The sequence below is a fragment of the Fonsecaea monophora genome (assembly GCF_001642475.1).
Source record: "Fonsecaea monophora strain CBS 269.37 chromosome Unknown Scaff135, whole genome shotgun sequence".
NCBI lineage: Eukaryota > Fungi > Ascomycota > Eurotiomycetes > Chaetothyriales > Herpotrichiellaceae > Fonsecaea > Fonsecaea monophora.
In genome coordinates this window covers 1-16,600 of record NW_019174066.1, presented here as the reverse complement: position 1 = coordinate 16,600, position 16,600 = coordinate 1, and the positions used below count along the sequence as shown (strand labels likewise).

Here is a 16,600-nt window from a genome sequence, read left to right as displayed (position 1 = left end):
AACGAGGTAATCCTAGTGTGATGATCCTGTCAGTCTTACCGTATACGGATTAGCTGCCGCGCGGAACACACCTTAATCCGAGTCCAATCATCTTCCCCCAGAAAGACAAGGGTTTGCGGAGTGGAAAATTCCCCTCAGACGAATCTGGCACTGCACAGCGACAACCAAAAAAAAAGGTATCGGGATAATCAGCAGCGAGCTTGGTCGCTACATCTGCCTGTCCCGCGAGATGGGCCCCTACGATAGCGACTCCTCGGACGATGGCGAGGACTACTCGACCACCAACGTCACGCTCGGTTATGCCACTGTCGAGTCGACGGGCGACGACGTCAGTCACTTGGGCGGCCATCCCACCTGGCTAGACTCAAGTCACCCTCCGCCTGCGGCACTGGCCAAATGCAAGGTCTGCAACGGCTACATGTCCCTTCTCCTCCAGCTCAATGCAGATCTGCAACAGTATTTCCCCAGCGACGACCGGCGCCTTCATGTCCTCTGCTGCAGGAAGAAACAGTGTTCGAAAAAGGTGGGCAGTGTCAGGGCGTTCCGGGAAGTCAGGAAGCCTAGGGTGCAAGAGAAGAGTCAAAAACAAAAGGCGATAGAGCCAGAGACAGTGGCCCCGGTACAGGGCCTTGGGAGTGCTCTGTTTGGCGGGCCAAGGCAACAATCCGCAGCCAGCAGTGCGAATCCGTTTTCGATGCCCGCCAGCACGAATGGGCCCGCGACAGCAAACCCATTTGCGAGCATAGGTTCGCCTTCACAGTTGGCAGCGCTACCTCCGCAGAAACCGCGCGACGAGCCTCAACCTCAACCTCCTACACAGTCATTCGCAGATAAACTACGAATCGGCACCGAACCGGAGGACGAAGGCACCAAGAAGACCGCACAGGACCAGATACCGTGGCCGGACCTCACCGAGTTTCCCAAACCCTACCCATCCTTCTACCTCGACGCATATCCGGAGGAGCTGGACAGAGAACCTGCCGCCGCTGCCACAGAAGCAGAGTCCTCGAAGACACAATATGATATTGACGACGCAGGAGGCTCCAGCAACGCTGCGGATAAAGACACGTTCGAATCCAGCCTGGACAAGACCTTTCAAAAATTCTCCGACCGTATCGCCCAGAACCCGGAGCAAGTCCTACGGTACGAGTTCAAGGGTGAACCACTGCTGTATTCTGGCGCAGACGAGGTGGCGACCCGCTTCACCGTGCCCCACGGCAGAACCGGACCAGTGAAGGGAATACCTCGATGCGAGAGTTGCGGTAGTCAACGGGTGTTTGAGCTACAACTTGTGCCGGGCTTGATCTACGAGTTGGAAAAGGACGACGAGAACGTCATGGGCCTGGAAGACGGTATGGAGTGGGGGACAATCATCGTGGGGACGTGTGTGAACAACTGTGGTGACGCGGGGGCTGTCTCCTTCAGGGAGGAATGGGTTGGGGTGCAGTGGGAGGAGAGAGTCGTCAGGAGATAATGCCGTCTTAGCACAAAGGGTTCGAGAGATTCTAGATGAGTGTGACGATTGATGAAGAAACGAGGAATTGTTTCGAAACGCTAGAAGACATGATCTCCGACACATGATCCGAGGGAGTCTGTCAATGGAATCAAACGCTTCCCTATCAAATGCACGTCAAGATGTCTATCAAGCACTGACAAAGAGCCGAGTTCATGCTTGTCACACCGTTCATCTCACTTCGCGCACTGCTATTTTGTACAGCAACCTCCTTTTAGCCCCGACCCAATGAAGGAGCGGAACAGAATATCGTCATTGTCAAAGCGTACGAGGTACATGCAGCCAAGCGCAGGGATTAATGACGAGGAGGACATTGAGTGACTTACTGACTCGGCATCCCGATATCGAATCGGGCACAACCATGTCCACAATTACTAGTAATTAATTACCTCGGTCACCTAGGTAGGTGGTAGGCAAATAATGCAAAGACCTTCAGAGTGGAATCTCTAGACACTTTTGACTGTATTATTGCACCATCGACTTGGTGACACGGGCGACAAAATGCTTGGAAAGTCGAGGGTATCAGCCAATGCCTTTTCCTTTCTGCCTGTGTCCCGAGTCAATGGCTGAAACGTGTTTTTGAACAAGTGCTCGGTCCTTATACGTAGTAATGCATTGTGTGCCAGGGATATATCGGCACGGCACACCCATATACATGTGTAGTGTTTTGCCCATCCGAGTTTGACATAAAGTGACTGGAGGGGCTGGCTAGGCGAGCCACGATCCTTGCGAAGCACCCCCAGCAAACAGGTTGAGTCAAAGTGGTGTGCTCTCAGGCATTGTCTAGGGTCGCTTCTAAACCTTCTCATGCGAGCCTACCTCAACAATGGTCATGATCATCTGGAAAAGGTACCTTGTCCAGCTGTTTCTAGGTACTCGTAGCTCGCGGAAAGTGGCACTCCAAGACGTTTAGCATATGAGCAGGGGCGGCTGTGATCGGAGGCTGGCTCCAACATAAGCTGTCAAAGGTCCAAGGCCACGCACGGCATCTTGAGCCGCGCTTGGGTTACAGTGTCTGCAGCCTCCAGCTGCTTGCATGGGTATGGGGTACGCCATCGTGGGCATCCACGCATCCTGGCATCCTTGGTTGTAATCACGGGACTAGGAAGAAACTCAGACGACGATATCATCAGACTGGGCGAGTGTGAGTGACTGGGCGGACGAGCTCCCTCCTTAGCTTGACACTCGTGGTGTAGCCCGAGGCAACTTTGTCAAAGTATTTGTACGAAGGACCAACCGTCATCGCACCCTGGTTTGGTTTGCCACTGGTGCCACGCTCAAAGCCGCATGTGTGATTTTTCAGCTGGAAGCTCTCTCCCACGAAGTCCAGCCACCCATCCTCCGGCGAGCCCCGCGAAATCCACAATAAGATGCTAGTGCAACGCGCTAAGTACGCGAGCGCGGATCTGCGAGACGATCGAACGCGTGTCGGTAGAAAGAGACGTCGTTCTTCGATCAGATAATTTCCCATAGAAAGGCAGGATTCGAATGGATTATCTTGGTCAACTAATATGTGTGCAAGATAATGAAGAGTCCCAGGCATGGAATCTCATTGAGTAGCGTATGAATTAAGAAAATCAAGGCCGGACGGGGAAAAAAAGGGAAAAAATAAATAATTGTGGACGCGTCAAAAGGTCAGGATGTCGTCCCCGCTTTTCCCTTTCTCTATTTAGAGCGAATCTCATTTCCCACTGCCTACCTCGTACTTTCCACAAAACGCCCGTTTGATAAGAAATACTCCCGAGGACTGGGGCTGCATCGATATAGAAACAGTAGTCGGTGGGGATTGGGCACTGACTGGGATCTGTTCGTGGCAGAACGCTGTGCCGTCCGACAATGATCAATCCAGACTGTGACTGCGACCGAGAACGGAGAGCTGACTTTTTTCTTTACGGCTGCGTGTGTATGTATGTATGCTAGGCATAGCATGGCATTGCATGGCATGGCATGATCACGCAGCACCAAGGCCAACGGTACGAGAGCTCATGCATAGGTATGTCTTGCACCGGCCTCGCTTGTTTGCTGCAAGCCCAAAATGCAGCCATCTGTCATCTCATCTCATGGCTTCCATGCAGGCCTTCGATAGGATATGTGATCCGGCTCCCTAAAAGTCATCCTTGCTACTCAAACTTGCTGATCCTTCTGTTCCCTCCTCTCACAAGTACCACAAGTAATCACATACCCAACCTAGTCGAGCCCCATGTCTCGTTCGGGGAGTTACTCTGTAGAGTGAGTTGCTTGGATTGCGGCCCATCCTTGGTTGGGTTTCGACTTTGTTCCACATCCCCAGTCGCCATGACAGTTGGTGCAGTAGTATCAAGCCTGTCGGGCCCCCCAGGAATACTCGTAGCTACTAGGTCCCTTTGATTGTGGAGATAAGTTCCACGGCCTTAAAACTATCGTTTGCCGCTGTGCGAGTAAAGTGCCTGCATGAGGAAGTGCTAAACCAAGGTCCCCCTCTCCCAGCTGACCGGCCTCTCGCCAGTGCGGCACGGGTGAAGCACAATATTACTCGTATTGACGTAGTGCTCCAAGAACGGATGCCCTGAGACGGCCGTTTAAACCGACCGTGGCGCTGGCTAGATGGCCGCCTCAATTTCTGGGACGCGCCACGAGCCTGGCCGATGCATGCACATGACCTCGATTGATTCTTGTATCATGCCGTGTCTGGAGCACGCGATCCATGGCCTGAAGCCAAGTGATCTGTGATGTCCCGTAGAGCGGCAACAGCAGTCCAAAGGAATGGCCAGAAGGGAACAAGGATAATGGTCGTATTTTTTTTGATTCAGAGCTACCTACTTTCAGCTACCTAAACTTCAGCTATCGCTGTGTTGTTACGATGTCGATGATGGAATATTAGGATGTTGTCGTCGTCAGGGGTTGGGATAGACCGTAGACACGTGACTGATCCAGTTGACCACATCAACGCAGAGTACAAAAACAGAGAGACGCGCACAATCGAACACATTTTGCTGAACAAAAGAGTTGCTCCTGGCCAGTTCCTTTGCTTGGGCAAATAACGCCTTTGCGTTTCCCGGATATCCAGCTCCGCTCCATGTTTTTCAAGCTCAAATCTATGGCCCTCCTCTTTTGGGGTCATGTATGCGTCATTGCTGGACAGAAAAAGACACTTTATGCTATTCGTTTCAAGTCGAGTAGGTCGTGGCACAGCTGAGCATGTGCCTTTGGGTGTTTTATCATAAAGGGTGGTGTGTGTGAATCCGGTCATAGCCATAGAAATAGCAGTGCTATGGTGTGGTTTATGATCTTGGAATCAGTTCGTCACCCAGTTGCAGAGCCAGTCCCTGGCTGGTCGGAGCCTTTCGTGGCAAGGTGGGACTGCCGGACGGAGGCTGCAAGGTATCAAAATTCAGACTGGCTCTTGTAAACCGGCTGGGAGTCTTGCTAATGGTGGGAGTCCGGTTGCCCCACTGAGCAGGTGCAGGTGAAGGAGTGACATTGCAGAAGTCGGCCAGGTTGAAATTCTGGCCTGGAGTTTGTAGAGCGCCGTTGAACAACCCAAGATGAGTGCCTGGAGTGGTCATTACTGACGAAGGGAGGTGTGAATGCTGCGAAGGTGGTGTCGAGGGTGGTTCTTTCGACGAGTCCGAGGTTCTGTGGATATTGATAGCTGGTGACCTAGAGGGTGAATTTGCCAGATAGAGTAGGAGATCGGCCCCAGATTGCTTGGAGTTGCCATTTAAGAAGCGTTTCGTGGGAGGAGGTGTTCGTGGAGGTGACGAGGACAAAATACTGCTTGACGGTTCGTTGCCAAATGCAGGCATGGCCAGGTCATGATCTTCGTCATCGGAGTGAACATCAAACATGGGAGAGTCGTCATTAGCAAGGCGAGGCGTTCTAGCAGAGTCGTTATGAAAGAGTGGATGCTCCTGGAAGGACTGTGCCCGATTCAATAGAGGAGAAGACTGGGGCAGTCGGTGATCTTGCTTCCATGTCAACGTGCTTGACTGTCTGTCCAGGCCTGTCACAGAAGACGACCGGACTCTTTTCCTCGCAGCGAATGGAGGCTCGGGGATTTTAAAGGCAGAGCTGGAGGGCTTCGAAAAACGATTATTGGCAATTGACGAGGTAGGGACAAATTCGTCGTCGGATCCAGACGAGGTATCACAAGGTAGATCTTCCTCCAGAAACGGTCTCTTTCTCTTCAGCTTCTCGGTGAACTCGGGTTCGATCGAGGCCAGCGTACGATCTTGCCAGCCATTCTGGGCCTTGAAGCTTGCAAAAGCCAAACAGTCTTGGAGGTTTCGAGCAACCTATGGAGCAACTTCAGTCAGGAAAGGGGATTCCCCCCAGAGAACATCTTGTGAGCAGAGTTGGGATTGAGTTACCTTTGCAATTTCCACCCTTCGCAGCACCTTCTCTGCTACTTCAGCCGCAGCATGTGGATGCTGGTCAGAGGTCATGTTGTTGCAAAGAGTATGAGAGACCAGCATGAGGGATAGGTCTCCGAGGGGGTTTTTAAGAAGGAGAAGGGTGAGGATTTTGCCAAATATGTGTGGTGTTGCCCCGAGACGTCAATGCGCAGGCTAGGAAAGAATTGTAGTCGAGCTGGTTTAATTCCTACTATGGATCCAGACTCGGGCTGGCAATTCGTGGGGCCACAGCGCCAGGGTAGCCGGGTGCGACTGCGCTATGTTGAATGAGTGGTGCTCGGGTCCAGTTCGGCTCACTGAAGGATCGAGGTCATGCTGGAGGATCAGATGTCGAAACGGACGGAGGTGTAGAGGATGAAAGGACAGAGAGCAGGAGGTTGCAGAGGAAAGAAAAAGAAGGTGGACGGCAGCTGAGCAATAAGTTCAAGGAGAGTAGGTAGAGTAAGTTAGTTAGTGGTAGAGGAACGTTTGGTGGCAGCGAACTTGACAACCACGGTGAATGGGCTGGATTAAGTTAATTGGGCTCACCGGCATATTGTACAAGTAGGCTTTCACTACTCCTACTACTGGAGGCAGTTCAGAGACTCAGAGCGGCAACTGGTGGAGGGTGGACGAGGGGGTGCCCTCGTTGGAGCCGATGCTGCAAGCACTGACACTGGCGGGCAGGTTCTGGGTGAAGAGCCACTAAGGCAGCTAAAGGACAAGTGGATTGAGGCCGTCCATTTGCAGCTCCGGCTCGCCTGTGGCTGGTGATGGTGTCAAACTCATTGGCTTCTTAGCTGCTAATTACGCATGGCCGACGCTCTTAACTGAGACTCCTGCTTGGAGCTTACCGACTGGCTCTGAAATTGGCCTCTGCTGGTCGCATGCACCTTTGGCAGGTTCCTCAGCTTCCTCCAGCCATACGACCCGGCCATCCTCAATCCATTTCAAACCGATGTTTGCACAGGACCAATTGACGCCTGTGACTTGCGTGCCTGTGTTTCCCATATCCTCAGAATCACCTTGATCACCTCTGATCTGGCGGCTGCAGGTACTGCTACGACTATTCGGTGCTCCTACCCCTACCTCGTACTCCTACTCGCAGACCAGACTGCCGGTCTCTGTGTCTCGTGTGCCCTCATATCCGGTTGAACCAACCCCCCTCCTTGGGTCCACTGCCACGACCACAAGTCGATCTGCTTGTTCCGAGATTCTATGACACGGCTGGGACATACGAGTAGCTTTGATGAGCCAGAGAGGGAAGAAGCCGTGTCACAAATTTCCTCCTTTTCCATCTCGGGCACGGGTGTCAGCGACAAGCTAAAGATCTGGGGAAGAATAACCACTGGTCCCTCCCTAAAGCAGTGTAGCTTTCTCAGTCCAGGCATCGGGCAGTGGACACCGAGAGCCGCACTGACCTCACTCAAGACCTCATTACTGCCCACATTGAAGGGGATAACGGTCGACCTTTGATCGAGGGGTTACCCCCCCTGATCCAGGTTCAAGCAGATACCTCGCTGATCAATATCATATTCGGGGTACCTGCGTGAAAAGTATAATGCTAAGTTCGGAGGATATAGAGGTAGCCATCAGGAGAAGATGCTAGAGAACCAAAAAGGAACATCTTCGGCTCCCCGATCCGGATATGAAAAATTACCATGGAGAACTAAGTCTCGGGATTGACAACCCTCGGGATTGTCGTGCGACAAAGACACGGAGGAATTGTAGGTGCCATCGACATGGCATATACGGAGTCTGAATGTATGTACGTAAGGCATTTCTGACACTTCCCATGTAACCAATGTTGATAGGTTTATACAGAACCGTCCAGCCTGCGAACCTCCACGCACAATCAATTCTCCATAGACATGTTGTGTATACAGCGTACTCTGCGCTCGGTATATGTGAGTCCGTTCAGCGGATCTCTAGCAGGAGAGCAGCACAGAATGGATATGCTCTACAGAGTCGAACTCCTGGGCCTTCCATATCCACTGTATGGAGTTCTTCTCAAATTACACTTTTGATGTCCCCTTTGAGCAGGGGTAGCCGTCTTCTTCTCGGATAGAAGCTCAGAACAAGCATTCAGCCTTCCCCTGATTGTTTTGGAAAAATGAGGCTCTACTCATATTCGTCCAGATCAGAGATCCAGCTCCAGCACCAACTCAAAATATACGGAGGTTCGAGGTAGAGATTATCTGTTCCTCATTGGGACATACTGAGTAGTTGCTGGACGAGGACGGAGAAAATGGCAGGGCCAATGCCGACTTATCTCTGGGCACTACGCCAACCACATGTTCGTGCAGTTCCAAGCTGCTTCTTCTACGTCATCAGCCGTAAAACATGCCCACCATGCCCACAAATACCTAGCTTTTCCGGGGACGCCAGTCCATAAAGAGCCTAACTTGCTTAACTAACAATCCCCCTCGGTGCTCTCAGCCCTTATAATGGCCCCCCTTGGCGCACCCAAAACCAACAGGAGCGCATTGTGTGCCGTGGTGCGTGGGTAAAAGTCCACTGTGGCCCAGGCACGCCTAGGTATTCCCAAGGATGAGGTACGAGAAACTTGGTACAGCTCGAGGATTGCGCATTCTACACATTCCAATTCCCCACCTTTATCGCAATGCTTGTGGCTTTCAGCCAAGTTGATTGCACAATAATGGCCCGGATTGCTCTGCTGCCCTTGCACTTGTAGCCCTGGTTCCGTGGTTCCCTGGCTTGCCTGGTGCCGCTTCTGGCGAATCGCACCTGCTGGCGGCAGCGCATGTCTCGCAATCACCAAACCTGTTCGAACCTGTCCTTCCACTTGGTGCAAAAAGAAAAAGCTGCATATTGCATACTGCATTTCCGTCCGCTACGACCCAGAATATCCCATAGTTGCAAGTGTCGGCCAGGTCGCAGGTCCGGGCAATGACACTTTCTTGTCGTCCTCTTTCAGCTTGCTGCTTCTAGACGAACTACCGATCGCTCTTCCTCTTTCACAATTTCACCCTCGTCCTCAACCCCAGTCCTAGTCGACTTCTTCGTTCTCTCCTGGTCGCTCGTTTGTCCGTCCAAAGTGTCTGAGCGAAGCTTCGTCTGCTCTGTTCTGCTTCTGCAGTGAGACCCTTGCAGCCAAGTGTCACTTCGGAAAAAAGCTCCATTGCACATGCATGTGCATGCGGTCGTTACATCCCACCCTTAATTCTCACCAACCGGCGTCATCAACCACACCGTTTCAATTCCGTCGACCAGCCCACTTCCTCACGCAGTCTGTCAGATCTATGACTGACTGTTGAATCGTCCTCGCCTTCATTCCCCTCGTCAGTAGCCATGCCCTTTTTCAAAGAGCTGCGACGACGATCAAAAGCAAGTTTCCGAACCTCCGACTCTTCAACAGAATCCAATGGCACCGTTCCGACCGCAAAATCGTCCTCGACTCTCAACTCCACCCCTGGGAGCGCAACACCACCTTCGACATATCATGCCAATGGGTCCTCACACAACGTTTTGGACACGGTAAAGAGCAATGGCGACACCCCACCACCGGTCCCTCAGCGGCCTCAAGTGATGGTCCCAAGTTCCAATAGGAACAGCATGATAGTAAGTCTTCTGGAACAACCCCGGCCAGGTATTGCACATGGGCTGAACAAAAGCAGACTCTGTCACCTTCTGGCTCCAATGGGACAAGGATCCCTCCACCGACCTCTGCATATGCGCCCAAAATCACTTCCGTCTTGGATAATTCAGTGGTATGTACTGGTTCAGCGAGTTCGGGAATACATGGCTTAAAGACGACGTACAGGTCTACCACAAAGTATTGCTGGTCAACGGAGAAATAGGGGATCCAAATCAGAAACCCTTGGATGGCAATCTGACCGTCCATCACGACAAGGAAGGGCAGGCATTCCCACCCACAAACTGGCCTGTGTCCGACTCGTACTTCAAAGCTCTCGTCTACCTCTCGCCCGGATGGAACAGGATTCGTTTTGACTTTACCTCCCCGACATTGAGCCAGCACAGCGCTGGATCCGCGCCAATGATGCACTCTTCCTACATTATGCTGAACTACCTGCCGCTGAACAGCGCACCGCCTCTACAGCTTGTCATCCTGGTTGGTAGTGATTCTCCCTGTACATATGACGCAGTCCCTCAGAGGATACAAAACGAGGGCAATGACCTATCCATGGCCACCAGAAAATTCCGCATGGCTGCTCACCTGTGGCAGACATTCACCGCAGAACAGATGTACCGACACAAATTTGGCCGCAGATGCTTTAGATTTGAGGAAGAGTGGCAGACTGGCACACTTTCGATGCGGGATTGGGAAATGGGCATCATGAAGAATGAGACTAGGGTTCATGTTGTTCGGGCGGACAAGACCACTGCAGAATTGCAGGATCTACAGTATGCGCAGCAACACTCGCCAGCAGCCAAAAAGGGGGAGCTGTACTCGATCGCGGCGGACGCCGTGAAGAAGTATTTCAACCTGAGGCCCGGTCAGAAGCAGCACGTGGCCTGCCTCCTTCTTGATTCCCACTGGGACCCCGAAGTCGGAACAATCAGGGCTCATGCCGCCCTCGGTGGTATCGGGGACGACTTGGGTCTGGCCATTTTCGGCTCGCATGCTCTTCAGAGCTATCCCTCTTGCATTGAAGAAGTTGTGCCATCCTTTATGGATTGCACACGAACGGACACCAAGTATGTGGCAAATGACTGTAACGAGTCCGGCAGCAGTTGGGAAGCTGCCAATATCGGTATTGGCGCCCACCTGCACGAAGTCGGTCATCTTTTCGGCTGTCCACATCAAGAAAACGGAGTTATGCTCAGAGACTATGTCCGACTAAACCGCACATTCTTGGTCAAAGAACCCTACTCGACGAGAACAAAATCCCAAGGTCTCAAAGTTTGTCGTCAAGAAGACGAGTGTGGCTGGCATCGATTGGACGTGCTGCGTTTCCGGTACCATCCCTGCTTCAGACTCCCGAGCGACGAACCTCTACCACAAGACGACAGCATTCAGTATTTTCCAGTCGGCAACGGGCGCGTAATCTGTTCCGCCCCTTCAGGGATTTCATTTATCGAGATACGGACAGAAGGAGACGATCTATGCCGGCAGTGGATCGACTATACCAGTGCTGATCCTCGGCACAGCGCGATTCCGAGACAAATCACCGTGGTAGAAGCCGACATTCGCGCACGTCTACCAGAAGACAAGAAGAAGGCCAAATTGTGTCTTATCATTTTCTGTGCTAGTTCCCGGAGTGAAAAGATCGAGGATTTGGAGGACCTCTTGTCAAAGAAATATGTAGTGAACCTACCCCATGTCAAACAGGCACCAAAACGTGACGAAGGCCTGACGATGAATGCGCTGAACAACGTTGTAGGACTGGGCAAGTCCTTTGAATCACGACTCGGATTTCGGAGCAAGAAGCTCGGGCATTCCCAGCTGGACGGCTCGCAGCCACAAGAGCTGATCCTAGAAAGCATTCATCTCCAGACGAAGCTTCTGACATCTGTCAGAGTTTATCATGGTTTTGCCCTAGACGGCATTGAATTTTGTTACGAAGACGGCCACAGTCAACTGTTTGGCAAGAGGGGTGGCAAACCCGGTGGCGACGAATTCTTCCTCGGTGAGTTCGCGTCGAGGTGTGATATTTCGCAGGACTAACATTCACAGACACGCGTCGTGGTGAAACCATCCTCGGCTTCTATTTGCGTGCTGGTCTTTGGGTCGACGGTATTGAGATTCTAACCAGTACTGGCCGAAGATCCGGTGTCTTTGGAAATGCGACTGGAGGCTCTGGGTATGTGACAGCGGTCCCTGCTCCATTCGCCTCCTATATTCTAACCAGTCCGCAGACATACTTTGATGGCGCCCCGAGGGTACAGTCTTGCCGGGATTTCGGGAAGCTGTGGGGCCTGGGTAGACGGTTTCCAGATTATCATTACACGCTGATGTCGTCTTGGAGATGAGTGTACATTGCCGACAAACCCCACTACTTGCATGACTTCGAAATGGAGATGCACCACCATTGTAATGGGCGATGATCGTTTTGGATGGCTTTGGCGATTAATTCGATATTGGTTCACTTCGGTATAATACGGGATATTGATGCTGGTTCACGCCTGCACGGAACGAAACCATCCGGGGGGGGGACCCTTTCGGCCAGGCATACGACGACGGCAAAAGAATACAAATAGAAAAGGACAACGGGCGACTATTCTACAATAATGAGGAGGTACTACGATATCCACCGGTTGGAGACGATCTCAACAGCGATTACAGGAAGGCCATTTCATCAGAAGTCCACTTAGGCCACGAGATAATGTGTCCGGGGAGGATGTACATATTTGCGGCCTGCAAAGCACGACACAGGCGGCGAGGCTCTCTGAACGGATCCAGAGATATCCCACGGGAAGGTACCTTATGCCTTCTCCTCATGAGCTTCTGGCGGATGGGCCAAGTTGAGCATCGACTCCTGGCCTGGTTCTGCTTCATAATAGACATTAATGGAGATCCTGGTTAATGATTCCCTGAGGGCGTTGTTCGGCTTCTCAGTTATAAGTAGGCATCAAGGACACTTGATTTGCTCTATTTGAGCACAGATGTTTTGATTGAGCCACCTATGGGAGATACCCAAATGGGTAAAACGTGGAGCTCCTCGAGAAAGATCTAGAGGCATGGGACATGGAGTCTCTGGTACTGATGGGCTCTGTTGTATAAAAGCGGGCAGCCTTGCAGTGCAAGGTCTCAACTAATAAGGACAAGCGCAGCCTCGTTCAGCTTCTTTCTTGATGCCACACAAAAATCAATGACGACCGACGTAACCTCTTTGCAGATCCGCACGACTCGTGACGTGTACATTCATAAGCCCTAGCACCTCTTGGGGACCGTGCATTTTGCCGGAATCAGCATGTTGCACTTGGTTGAGATACCCTTTTTGGCAGTTCCGGGCCTGTGACTCCGCTTGTGACGCAGTTATGGATGAAAGAGTTACCGGGTGTTTTCCGTAAGTGGAGAGAGGTACTGGAGAGTGGCATTGTTCTTCCAAGTGCTTCTCCTCTGTGATCACTTCTGTTCATCGATATTGAAGAGGTGAGCAGTATGGGCATAGCCAGTCTCTGGGCCGCCAGCCTCGCGTTAGCCAGCTTAGCAACGGGTCAAAATGCCGGCTTGACTCAAGATAACACGATTTCCACAGAGGGACTCATTTCGAACAACTCCAGATTCGACACAATTCTGCGCGTGGACAACGGAACTTACGGCCCTATGGTTGAAGAAGTCCACTATTTCTACAAATATTGGCCCATTGGCATCGCAGTATCCAGCACCTCGAGAATTTTTATTTGCTACACACGTGGGGATTACGACTATACCGTTGCTGAAGTCAACAGCACGACCTCGGAGACGCCTTTCCCAACTGCGGGGTTGAATTTGCCTGCTAATGCACTCAATACGACTTTCAATGGGATCGAGTTCGGAAGTGCGAACTCGACCGGCTTAATCAGTGTGCAAGCGCTGTATATCACTCCTGCGACTTCTTCAGGGCAACCTGAAACACTATGGCTGTTGGACACAGGTCGGCCGACTATCCGGTCCTCTTCCGGGAGCTACACCATGCCCTATGCGCAGCCAGGAGGGCCAAAGGTCGTGGGCGTCAATTTATCCAACGATACCATCTACGCGACCTACACATTTCCGTCAGCTGTGCACTATCCTGACTCGTACATGAACGATATCCGCTTCGATCTCCGCCCGAGCCACAACGTCGCATACATCGTGGATTCTAGCAATGAAGGCCGTAATGGGTTCATAGTGTTGAATCTTACAGACGGCTCATCCTGGAGGAGATTGACGCAACATCCGTCGGTGCTGCGGACGTACAATGCATTGCCAAGCTATCAGGGCCATCCATTCTACTACCGCAACCCGGGAATGAGTGTCTCGCATCAGCAAGAAGGGCTTGATGGTATCCAGATCTCCCCAGATGGTGACTATATCTACTACTCGCCACTGACGTCGCAGAACCTTTTCCGCATTCCGACTGCTAATTTGCTGTTACAAGACCGCCAAAGTCCACTCGCCGAGCAAGCTGCCTCCAACAACGTCTCATGGCTCGGTGAGCGGGGAGGCGAGGCCAACGGCTTCGAGGGCGATAGTCGCGGTCTGATCTATATGCTCATGCCCACCCACAACGCCATTTATTACTATAACCCTGCGGACCTGCAGGTCCATGGATTTATAAGAGATCCCAGGATCCTCTGGCCCGACAGCGCGAGCGTCGCCGAAGACGGATACTTCTACGTTATCGTCAATCAGTTGCCGTATCAGGACGAGTGGAACAATGGCGTCAACCTACGGCAGTTCCCGGGGGCAATATTGAGAGCCAAGTTGTTGGACAATGCCATGAAGATTACCTCGTTGGGATAGCCTGAGTATATCAAGGGCTTTGACATCGGATGCTTCAAGTGTCTGCGCACCCATTTTTAGTGTTGGAATGCAGGATATAGGACACAAAGTATGCATACTGTCCTACCGAAGCCACGCCATGAGAATTTCCTTTATCAGAACATAAAATTAATTGAATAGTTGTTGGCAGTTCCTGGCTCCCTCTTTAGTGTATGTCCAATCACGTGGCATCTTCAATGTGACCCCGCTTAGTCATCGCAGGCATCAATTTTGATCTTGTGATCGCATTTTCCTTTCAACCACATCCCATCACCACCAAACACCTCATCCATAACATTTCAATCTCGGTCCTTTTTTCAGGATCTCGTAGTCGCTCAACATCGCATGCCTCTATTGTGTGGAATGTCGAAATGGGAACCAAAACTCCTCAAAACGAACATCGTAGGAACGACGGTATGTGACGCTCCTCTGACATCGCTCAAAGCACGTAGCCTAACGTGAGACCTCAAGGAGACTTGCCAAACTCGGATGGATCTTATGGCGTCGGCGGCGAGCCTCGAGGCTCTCACATGTCCAGAGACGGCGATGGGTGTCTCGGCGATGTTGGGGGAGGGGATGACGACGACGGCGATGGCGCCAGCGATGCAGAGGCCGAGGCAACAACCCTGGGATCGCTAGAAGCGGCATTCTTGACTACCGATGGTGCAGACGCACAGAAGAAACGAAAGAAGCCCAAGAAGAAAAGCAAGAAGAAGAAGAAAGTGCCGGCGCCGGCCTCTGTCGAGCAGTCGTCGCCACCGACAGTCTTGCTGAGCGACCTCTTCTCATCTGGCCAGTATCCCGAGGGCGAGATACAGAGCTACACCGAAGCACGCACAGCCGCTGCTGAAGCGCGTCAGGAAGCTCGTTCCCATTGGCAAGATGATTCTTTCCTTCAGAACTACCGCAAGGCCGCCGAGGCGCACCGCCAAACTCGACAGTGGGTGCAAGAATGCGTGAAGCCGGGCCACACTCTCCTGGAGGTTGCGGAAGGCATCGAGAATAGTGTCAGGGCTCTACTTGGTCACACAGGACTGGAGCCTGGAGATAGCCTCAAGGCCGGCATGGGCTTCCCCACGGGACTCTGCCTCAACAATCAGGTCGCGCATTACACGCCCAATCCGGGCCAGAAGGACGTCGTGCTCCAGCAAGACGACATCCTAACGGTCGACTTTGGTGTCCATATCAACGGCTGGATTGTCGACAGCGCCTTCACCATGGCCTTTGACCACACCCACGATGACCTCCTAGCCGCGGTTAAGGATGCCACTAATACGGGAATAAAGGTACGGGGCTCCTCTACATGGTATGCACTTGAGGGCTATGCCATGCCAGACTAACACATCGGCTCAAACAGACTGCCGGAGTCGACGTGCGCATCAGTGATGTGAGCGCTGCGATCCAAGAAGTCATGGAGAGCCACGAGGTGGAAATCCGTGGCAAGACGTTCCCCGTCAAGCCAGTGCGCAATCTCTCGGCCCATGACATCAAGCAGTACCGCATCCACGGCGGCAAGTCCATCCCTTTTGTGAAGAACTCGGACCAGACCAAGATGGAAGAGGGCGAGGTCTTTGCCATCGAGACATTTGGCACCACAGGCCGTGGCTATGTGGTGGACGATGTAAGCCATTCCCCCTTTTTCCCCCCCACCTTTTCCTCCGTGGTGTTTCATTTCATCATGCGATGTTAAAAAAAAAAAAAAACAAAAGACTCGTATTGACAGGTACCAACAGGTAGGAGTATATGGGTATGGGCTGAATCACGACGCACCGCTGTCGACACCTCTGTCCCTGGCCTCTGCGAGACGTCTGCATCGGACGATCCGCGAAAACTTTGGCACCATACCGTTCTGCCGTCGCTATCTCGAGCGACTCGGCGTCGAGAGGTATTTGGCCGGCGTGAGTCTATCCCTAACCTTCTCGTTGTCTCCATCTCTAGAGAACACAAACAGAAGTCGAAAACAGTCTGCATTGATGACTTGACACTATTTACTCACTCGATCACCGTTGAATTAACTAACGCATATCGATAATTACCAGATGAACTCTCTCGTCTCCAACGGCATCGTCGAGTGCTATCTACCCCTGATGGACACCCCAGGCTCGTACTCTGCGCAGTTTGAACATGTAAGAACAAAGCATCACCCCGGTCCCTTATACCCATCTGACGCTGCCGACGATCTCCCCTGTTTAGATCTCGGCGGTCCCCAGGCCATTCAAAAAAACAACCAATCAATAACCACCAGACGAGACGACCGCACACCAAGAAAGCACTAACACACAC

General features: G+C 52.1%; 5 protein-coding genes across 5 annotated transcripts; 4 read left to right on the top strand and 1 right to left on the bottom strand.

Annotated features, from left to right (window-relative positions):
• Positions 1–229: 229 nt before the first annotated feature.
• Positions 230–1,474, top strand: AYO21_10881 (hypothetical protein; the record flags this gene model as incomplete). Its single annotated transcript, XM_022660787.1, has 1 exon — positions 230–1,474. One exon carries the CDS (start codon positions 230–232, stop codon positions 1,472–1,474), a length of 1,245 nt encoding a protein of 414 aa, XP_022506882.1.
• A 3,299-nt stretch (positions 1,475–4,773) lies between these two features.
• Positions 4,774–5,937, bottom strand: AYO21_10880 (hypothetical protein; the record flags this gene model as incomplete). The annotated part of the gene is made up of 2 exons (XM_022660786.1): positions 4,774–5,787; positions 5,863–5,937. The coding sequence occupies 2 exons, from the start codon at positions 5,935–5,937 to the stop codon at positions 4,774–4,776; spliced, it is 1,089 nt and encodes a 362-aa protein (XP_022506881.1).
• Positions 5,938–9,198: 3,261 nt separating this feature from the next.
• Positions 9,199–11,841, top strand: AYO21_10879 (hypothetical protein; the record flags this gene model as incomplete). The annotated part of the gene is made up of 5 exons (XM_022660785.1): positions 9,199–9,468; positions 9,525–9,617; positions 9,671–11,498; positions 11,546–11,672; positions 11,721–11,841. The coding sequence occupies 5 exons, from the start codon at positions 9,199–9,201 to the stop codon at positions 11,839–11,841; spliced, it is 2,439 nt and encodes an 812-aa protein (XP_022506880.1).
• A 1,132-nt stretch (positions 11,842–12,973) lies between these two features.
• Positions 12,974–14,299, top strand: AYO21_10878 (hypothetical protein; the record flags this gene model as incomplete). Its single annotated transcript, XM_022660784.1, has 1 exon — positions 12,974–14,299. The coding sequence occupies one exon, from the start codon at positions 12,974–12,976 to the stop codon at positions 14,297–14,299; it is 1,326 nt and encodes a 441-aa protein (XP_022506879.1).
• A 389-nt stretch (positions 14,300–14,688) lies between these two features.
• On the top strand, positions 14,689–16,299 carry AYO21_10877 (methionine aminopeptidase 2-1; the record flags this gene model as incomplete). The annotated part of the gene is made up of 4 exons (XM_022660783.1): positions 14,689–14,731; positions 14,789–15,603; positions 15,675–15,938; positions 16,051–16,299. The coding sequence occupies 4 exons, from the start codon at positions 14,689–14,691 to the stop codon at positions 16,297–16,299; spliced, it is 1,371 nt and encodes a 456-aa protein (XP_022506878.1).
• Positions 16,300–16,600: the final 301 nt, after the last annotated feature.